At 51.5% G+C, this 8,571-nt stretch overlaps 1 protein-coding gene across 1 annotated transcript; it reads left to right on the plus strand.

The window, feature by feature from the left end:
* Window positions 1–238: 238 nt before the first annotated feature.
* On the plus strand, window positions 239–8,363 carry LOC118788521 (transmembrane emp24 domain-containing protein 1-like). Its single transcript, XM_036544543.1, has 4 exons — window positions 239–512; window positions 6,987–7,084; window positions 7,204–7,390; window positions 7,726–8,363. The coding sequence occupies exons 1-4, from the start codon at window positions 306–308 to the stop codon at window positions 7,942–7,944; spliced, it is 711 nt and encodes a 236-aa protein (XP_036400436.1). The 5' UTR covers window positions 239–305; the 3' UTR covers window positions 7,945–8,363.
* Window positions 8,364–8,571: the final 208 nt, after the last annotated feature.

The following is an 8,571-nucleotide window of genomic DNA, read 5'->3' on the forward strand; positions in this document are numbered from 1 at the left end:
GAAGTTCTTGTTATCGGCGGAGTTATTCTGTAGATGGAAAGTTCCGGTATTGCGTTATGCACGTTTCAGAGGAAATGATAAACGACTGAACCTGCAACATGGCGTTATCGGTATCTCGTTTACTATAGAGTATCTTTGAAGATACTTTTAGCCAATCCTGCAATAGAAAAAGTTTAGCTGCGCAAGAGAAAAAGTGAAAGAGCTGAGGAAATTCAGCTTGCTGGATAGGTAAGGCTAAGTCGGGCAAGCGCTGCTTTTGGCCGCTAAACTCGCCCTCTCAGAAAGTAAGAGGAAGCGCGCACGCCATGGATGTGCGGAGAAAAGTAACCAGCGGCCGTCTTTTAACGCAGGTCTGCAACGTTGCCGCTGTGATTTTTGCCCTCTGTCCGGAGTCGAGTCGGGCTTTTGGACAGAGTCAAGACAGCGAGTTCACCTTTCTGCTGCCTGCCGGAAGAACCGAGTGTTTTTACCAAACAGCGACGAAAAACGGGTCCATGGAGGTCGAGTACCAGGTAGTTAGCAACCTTAATAGCAAACATATCTTTAGCAGATGGCTAGCTTGCAAGCTATTGATCTGTTTTGCCATAGTGATCGTGCGCTTGGTTATAGATAGTCAGTTATTTTGAGTCTGTTTGCATCTAACAACTGATTTTTTTTTAGAAATGTTAGCTAACGTTAGCTCCACTAGCTAGCTTTTGGTGAGTGTGTGCTTAGCTACCTAACGTTAGCTCTCCGGCCAAACGCGTGTGGTGCCGTTTCTGGTAGAACGATGCTGCTGGACCTTAAAAAACTACATTGCAAAGGTAGTGAACGTCGCCTAGAAATCATGTTAGCAAACGGCATTGTTCCGGTTGAACTAGTGTGCTAGTTATTTCGAAAGTTTACTGTTTTGGCTGAGAGTAATTGATAATATATTTAGCTGCCTAATTTGTGGTCTCAAGTCGGTGTGTAGGTAATCACGCTGCGGTGTTTACGCCATGCAACTTCGATCATGGACCTTTGAATGAATGAAAGTGTGGATGTGATGTCGGGCTGCTGATGAATGTCGCTCTTTGCCCAAGTACTGTCTTGCTCAAATGATAGTTTTGGACACTGACCACGCCTGGATGCGTAGTGCTAGTTATCTAGTCAGTTATGTGGCTAACGATGGTTATCCTGCTGAAGACTTGAGCCAGCTAAATATAAATTGAAATTTATTTATTGAATTTATTGAAATTGAGTGAACAGCAGTAATTAGGTAGCAGGCTGTTGCTGCTGTTTGCCTGTGAGCGCTCTATTGAGCGCGATGCTTGTGCTCTCTGCTGATGTGGTCCTGACTGCTCTTTCTTCGCCGTTTGTGCGACAACGTAGCCGGATAAAATATCCCGACAGCCATCTAAGATAGCTATTATAATAATAATAGTAATTCTATGTTAATGCTTGCCAGTTGAATAAGTGTCTTTCAGAAGAACAGAAATTGAATTAGCTGGCGCAGCGTTGGTGTACGTGTTTATGGGTTATTTGTCTTTTTTTTTTTTTTTTTTTTTTAATTAGCGCAATGTACGCTGCTTCCGTGTTGTACAACTAGATGTGTCCGCGAATATGAGAATGACACGACTGAGGAAGCGTTATTCAGAACACCCCGCAGCCAGGGTGTGACTTAACAGGTGCTAGCCGCGCTGTGTTACGGACGTTGAAGGCAAGCTGGAAAGCTAACGTTAGCGGTGCCTTATCAGAGCTGCGGCTGGATGATCGTGCATTGGTGTAAAACTGTCCAAACGGAGCCTGTTGCGTTGCGTTTCCTTTGTCGTACTTTGTGTGGTGGGTTACACGTGGAGCTGTCAACACCAACCCACCGGTGCTGGTTTATGTATTTAAAAAAGTGGGATTTAACTGCTCCAAATTCCTTTTGACCTCGTCTCATATTGATGTTTGTAACAAGTAACAGATAACAGGGCTCTGCCTCAAGAGTCAAAAGGTTATTGTGAGAAGGCCACAAGATTCGGTTATTGATTGGAATTGGGGGTGGGGTGTTGGGCACAAGAGAGATGCTCTCTGGAACTGATTTACTTTGGTTTGGATGAAATAAATAATTTTAATCAGCGAAGGCAGGTCACGGAAACAGGGTGCATATAAAATAAGTCTCCAAGGTAAAGCAAGTGATGTGGTATAAAGGTTTTGCAAGGATCACACAGCTGATTCCAGATCTCTCTGTACACATGAGGCATGGATATGCAGTGAACTGTCCCCCCTGCGTGTGTTTCAGCCGCAGTGGATGGTGAAGGGGATTACATCTGTGACTGCAGGGGTATATAAAATGTGTTCACTCAATCACACGCTCACGCATGCATGCGCTCTGTGACACACAGGTACACTGGGTGATTCACGGGCTCACAGACGTGCGCACACACGCGTATGTTTTTGCAGTCCTACACGCAATCAGAAACTAACGCAACTTACCCTGACGCTCATTGTGCCGTTTGAAGTTGTCGAAGTCCACCGTTTGAAAGTGTATCGTATTAGTTGCCCTATAGGCTGTAATTGTACAAATCTGATAGTACTGTGTCCTCAAACAGACCTTGCTCTCAGCTGAGAACTGTCTCATTGTGGAACGGTACACATCCTGTCCCCGTACTGTCGCTATACTTGCTGTATGCACTTTTGTAAGTCGCTTTGGATAAAAGCGTCTGCTAAATAAATAAATGTAAATGTAAATGTCTCACACACAGACACAGGCGTGCTGACTCAGTCGTGCACTCAGAGACACACACGGTCATACAGTTACAGGCTCAAACTGTCACACACAATCACGCACCCACACGCACAGCTATGAGTCGCACACTCAGCGATGCATTTATACGCAATGAACGGAAATTTGGCCAATGGCTACGTAAAAATATCATGAAAGCTAAAGTGGTGTGAATGAAACGACACATTGTAACACAGGGGCAGCAGTGTGTACCATGGAGGGAATGAACAGGGCTTGTAAGCGAAAGGGCGATGGTTTGCTTCCCCTTCGGGGCACTGCTGCTGTACCTTTGCGCAAGGTGCCTAACCCGGAACTGCCGCAGTGAATATCTAACTGTTTAAGTGGATAACATGTAAAAACTGCAACCGATGTAAGTCGCTCTGGATCAGAGTGTCTGCTAAATGGCAGCAATGATTAATAATGATAGTAACACACCAAAAGCGAAACTGCAGCCGGGGACGGCAGGTATTACAGCTTTCGGCAGTCTGCATAATGGTGGTGACAGTACGTTCTGAAAGGAGGAGAACACACGGACAGGGTTGGTCACAGGCATCTCATTACTACAAGCCTGTGTTTCCTCCCAGCTGCTACGCTCCGCTACCGAGCGGCGTCCGGAGCTTTCTCCGCCATTGTCCCCCGATGGTGGAATGAACTTCCACACTTCATCTGTTCTTCCGAGTCCCTCTCTGAAGACACAGATCTTCCACTCTCAACTGAGCACCTGAAACACTAACACACCTAAAGGAATTTCTCATGTCTCAAGACAGTTTCCCTATTTAGATTACATTTTCTCTTTTTTTTTTAATGGTTTAATGCACTCGTTATCTCTACCAGCTGGCTGTTACCTTGGCTGGCCAACCATTGGAAACTGGTCATGCAGTGCTTCTAATATTGTTGACTCTGTATGGTTTTTCGGGTTGTATTGTATTGTACGTTACATTACATAATTTAGTAGACGCTCTTATCCAGATCAATTACAGGCTTTTACAATGTTATCCATTTATACAGCTGGATATTTACTGGGGCAATTGTGGGGTAAGTACCTTGCCCAAGGATACAGCAGCAGTGCCCCTGTGGGGAATTGAACCAGCAACCTTTCAGTTACACGTCCTGCTCTTTAACCACTGTGCTACACTGCCGCCCGCCTCACTTGTAAGTCGCTTTGCATAAAAGCATCTGGGAAATGAATAAATGTAAATGTGCTCCCCAGTGACCCCTGCTGTGCCCCTGTCCCCTCAGCCCGAGAGAGGGGCGCCACAGTGAGCGCTGCAGATCAGCAGCAGTGCCCCTGTCAGGTACCTGCTACCCTTGACCATGGGGTGGCAGTGGTAGCATGATGGTAAGGAGCAGGACTTGTAAACGAAAGTTTGCTGGTTGGATTCCCCGCCGGGGCACTGCTGTCGTGCCCTTGGGCAAGGTACTTACCCCAGAATTGCCTCAGTAAATATCCAGCTGCGCAAATGGCTAACATGTGAAACATTGTAAGTCGTTCTGGATAAGAGCGCCTGCTAAATGGCAGTAATGTAATGTATATGTAATGTCCACCACTGCTCCGAGATCCATCTGCCCACCCTGAGTCTTAATCCCAACCATTATGTCCGAAATTTTTCACTGGTCCAGGATCAGCTGTTAAGAGCAGAAATGGCCAGCTCTGTGTAGCCTTCCATAACAAGCTGAGGGCGCAGAGTGTAGCGACGAAACAATGACAGGTTTGGTGCTGCTGCAGCTTCAGCGGCGCGGCTGGGGCCCTCTGCTGCTGTTCTGCATGCTGAAGCAGGGGGCGCTGAGGACACTGATCCGGAGAGCGGAGCCAGACCAGCTCAGTGGCTCTTTCTTTACTCTGTGAGTCAAGAGTTCGCGTCTCAGAGGGCTTGAAAGTGAGAGCTTGTTTCAGCCCTGCCCAGTATGATCTGAAGTGATGATTGAGGTGCAGTTCCCCTGCTGGGGGGCAGGGGGCACCCTGCTCCCAGTGTGTGTGTGTGTGTGTGTGTGTGTGTGTGTGTGTTTGCACATGTGCATATTTTGTGTGTGCGTGTGTTCTCTACATGTGGTATCATTGTGTGTGTGCGTGTGCGTGCATGTGCGTGTATATGTGTAAGTTCATGCTTGCATGCTCATGTGTTTGGTGTGGGTGTGTGTTGTGGTATGCGTTTGCACGTGTGTGTGTGTGTGTGTGTGTGTGTGTGTGTGCATGCGGTGTGTGCACGTGTGCACGTCTGTGCGTGCGGTGTGTGTGTGAGTGCACGCGTTTGCTTGCTATGTGGGAGTGTCTTTGTGCAGGTCAGGGTGGGAGGGAGGAGCTCAGTGGGAATCAAACTGTAATCAGTCTCCTGTAGATCCTGTTTCACACCCTCCTACACTGCCTCTCTCACCCCTCAGCCGAAGCTTAAACACAACACCATACTGCGCCAGAAGTGTACTGAACTAAAACAGCGCAGCACTGAGCCAGAGCTAGGCTAAACCAGCACAGTACTGAGCCAGAGCTAGGCTAAACCGGCACACCATTGAGCCAGAGCTAGGCTAAACCAGCACAGCACTGAGCCAGAGCTAGGCTAAACCAGCACAGCACTGAGCCAGATCTAGGCTAAACCAGCACAGTACTGAGCCAGAGTTAGGCTAAACCGGCACACCATTGAGCCAGAGCTAGGCTAAACCGGCACAGTACTGAGCCAGAGCTAGGCTAAACCGGCACAGTAGTGAGCCAGAGCTAGGCTAAACCAGCACAGCACTGAGCCAGAGCTAGGCTAAACCAGCAGTGTACTGAACCAGAGCTGGGCTAAACCGGCACACTACTGAGCCAGAGCTAGGCTAAACCGGCACAGCACTGAGCCAGAGCTAGGCTAAACCGGCACAGTACTGAGCCAGAGCTAGGCTAAACCAGTACAGTAGTGAGCCAGAGCTAGGCTAAACCAGTACAGTAGTGAGCCAGAGGTAGGCTAAACCAGCATAACACTGAGCCAGAGCTAGGCTAAACCGGCACAGCACTGAGCCAGAGCTAGGCTAAACCGGCACAGTACTGAGCCAGAGCTAGGCTAAACCGGCACAGCACTGAGCCAGAGCTAGGCTAAACCGGCACAGCACTGAGCCAGAGCTAGGCTAAACCGGCACAGCACTGAGCCAGAGCTAGGCTAAACCGGCACAGCACTGAGCCAGAGCTAGGCTAAACCGGCACAGCACTGAGCCAGAGCTAGGCTAAACCGGCACAGCACTGAGCCAGAGCTAGGCTAAACCGGCACAGTAGTGAGCCAGAGCTAGGCTAAACCGGCACAGTACTGAGCCAGAACTAGGCTAAACCGGCACAGTAGTGAGCCAGAGCTAGGCTAAACCGGCACAGTAGTGAGCCAGAGCTAGGCTAAACCGGCACAGTAGTGAGCCAGAGCTAGGCTAAACCGGCACAGTACTGAGCCAGAGCTAGGCTAAACCGGCACAGTACTGACCCAGAGCTAGGCTAAACCGGCACAGCACTGAGCCAGAGCTAGGCTAAACCGGCACAGCACTGAGCCAGAGCTAGGCTAAACCGGCACAGCAGTGAGCCAGAGCTAGGCTAAACCGGCACAGCAGTGAGCCAGAGCTAGGCTAAACCGGCACAGCAGTGAGCCAGAGCTAGGCTAAACCGGCACAGCACTGACCCAGAGCTAGGCTAAACCGGCACAGCACTGAGCCAGAGCTAGGCTAAACCGGCACAGTACTGAGCCAGAGCTAGGCTAAACCGGCACAGCACTGAGCCAGAGCTAGGCTAAACCGGCACAGTACTGAGCCAGAGCTAGGCTAAACCGGCACAGCACTGAGCCAGAGCTAGGCTAAACCGGCACAGCACTGAGCCAGAGCTGGGCTAAACCGGCACAGCACTGAGCCAGAGCTAGGCTAAACCGGCACAGTACTGAGCCAGAGCTGGGCTAAACCAGCACAGTAATGAACTAAATGGATTCTGAAGTAAAACCATACAGCCAAAGGGATGTACTGAAACAGCGCCCATATTTGCACTGTATCACAGTTATAATTGATTGCTCTCCCAATCCAATGCTACATGCAGCAAATACCATTCTGGCTCATAGTTCTATTAGACCATGTAGCACAGGGCCAGCACTGTACCAAACCAGCAGCGTATTGGACCACACTGTATTCCACATTGGCTGAATTACAGCAACACTGGACCACTGGGCATATGTGCAGCTGTATTGTATGGCAGTGTCGGTGTGTGTGTGTGTGTGTGTGTGTGTGTGTACGTGTGTCTCAGTACCTGTACGTCTCTTTGCAGGTGATAGCAGGTTCAGGCATGGATGTGGACTTCACCATCATCTCGCCGCACGGCTACCAGCTGACCTCAGAGTTCCGAAGGTCCGACGGCATCCACACGTGAGTCCCCTTGCTTCATCCCTCAACACGACCCGCCCTGTCAGTCCCTAAGCATCCCCCTGTCTCTCTGATTGGTCTGTGACATCCCACCCCCCCTCTCTGATTGGTTCCTGCTGCAGGGTGGAGCCCACGGAAGATGGAGACTACCAGATCTGCTTCGGCAACAGCTTCAGCCGCTTCTCGGAGAAGATGGTGTTCTTCGAGATCATCCTGGAGGGCCAGGGGGGCGACGCCGGCGGCGACGACGAGTGGGCCGGCATGGTCGAGCCAGAGAGCATGCTGGGATACAAGCTGGAGGACATTCGGGTGAGAGAATCACCCTGCTGCCACCCGCCCCCCCCCGCTCAGTTCTGGCCCTGTCAGCATCACTACTTCCTACCTGTGAAAGATTCCTGCCCACTCCCACATGCTCCTCCCTCTTTGTCTTCTTCACCTCTACCCCACCTCCCTCTCTCTTGTCCAATGGGCACCTTCCTCTCCCCTCTCCCCTGCCCCGCTCACGACGGCCCCCCCACTGACACTTCCCTCTCCTCTCTCTCCCTTCTTCTTCTCTCCCCCCCCCCTCTCCTCTCTCTCCCTCTCCCCCTCTCCCCTGCTCCGCTCCCCGTGGGCCCCTCACTGACGCCCCCCTCTGCCTGCAGGAGTCGGTGGAGTCTGTGCACAGGAGGCTGGAGCGCAGCCGGCAGATGCAGACGCTGCTGCGGGCGTTCGAGGCGCGGGACAGGAACCTGCTGGAGGACAACCTGTGGCGTGTGTCCTTCTGGTCCTGCGTCAACCTGCTGGTGATGGTGGGTGTGGCCCTGACCCAGGTCTACACACTGCGCAGCCTCTTCGACGACAAGAGGAGGGCCCGCACGTAGACACGCCCCCCCCCCCACACACGCCCCCCTACAGCCCTGCCCAGGGGTGCAGCCAGGACAGAACGAGGACAGAGTCCCAGAAGGGAGGAAGAGGAGGAGACGGCGGGGGGTGGTTTCAAACGGGGTGATGTCACAGTGGAGAGTGGTTGTCGTGGCAGCAGGAGGGGCCGTCCTGTTCCCTTACCTCCCAGAGGGGCGGCGCGAGGCCGACGCAGGAGAGAGGGTTCAGCTGCAGCCTCCGTGAGCGCCCGCATCCTCTCGGCCTGACTGACCTCCACCGCTGCACAGTGCCTCAGCCCCTGCTGCGCTGCTAACCACACCTCCCGCCTACAGCGCCCCGCCCTGCCCGCTGCAGCCCGTCCCGCCCCGGAGACCACACCTCCCGCCTACAGCGCCCCGCCCTGCCCGCTGCAACCCGTCCTGCCCCTTAGTAATGTGAATGAGTTTCCCATCTCCTCCTCTCCCTCACGGGGCAGTTCAGAGCCCCGCCTCTCTCTTCTGTGCTTCCTGGTTTCCCCTAGGTCTGAAAGCACCTGATTTTATTTGTGCCAGCTGTGAAAACTGTGAAAAAATGTGTCTTTTAATTTCAGCTGTTTTTTTTTTTTTTTTATATACGTACATCTCAGA

The sequence above is a fragment of the Megalops cyprinoides genome, chromosome 1 (genome assembly GCF_013368585.1).
Source record: "Megalops cyprinoides isolate fMegCyp1 chromosome 1, fMegCyp1.pri, whole genome shotgun sequence".
NCBI lineage: Eukaryota > Metazoa > Chordata > Actinopteri > Elopiformes > Megalopidae > Megalops > Megalops cyprinoides.

Coding starts and splice junctions, on each gene's coding strand:
- LOC118788521 (XM_036544543.1), top strand. CDS start 306: ATGGATGTGCGGAGAAAAGTAACCAGCGGCCGTCTTTTAACGCAGGTC. Junction 513..6,986: donor CCATGGAGGTCGAGTACCAG/GTAGTTAGCAAC, acceptor GTCTCTTTGCAG/GTGATAGCAGGTTCAGGCAT. Junction 7,391..7,725: donor ACAAGCTGGAGGACATTCGG/GTGAGAGAATCA, acceptor CTCTGCCTGCAG/GAGTCGGTGGAGTCTGTGCA.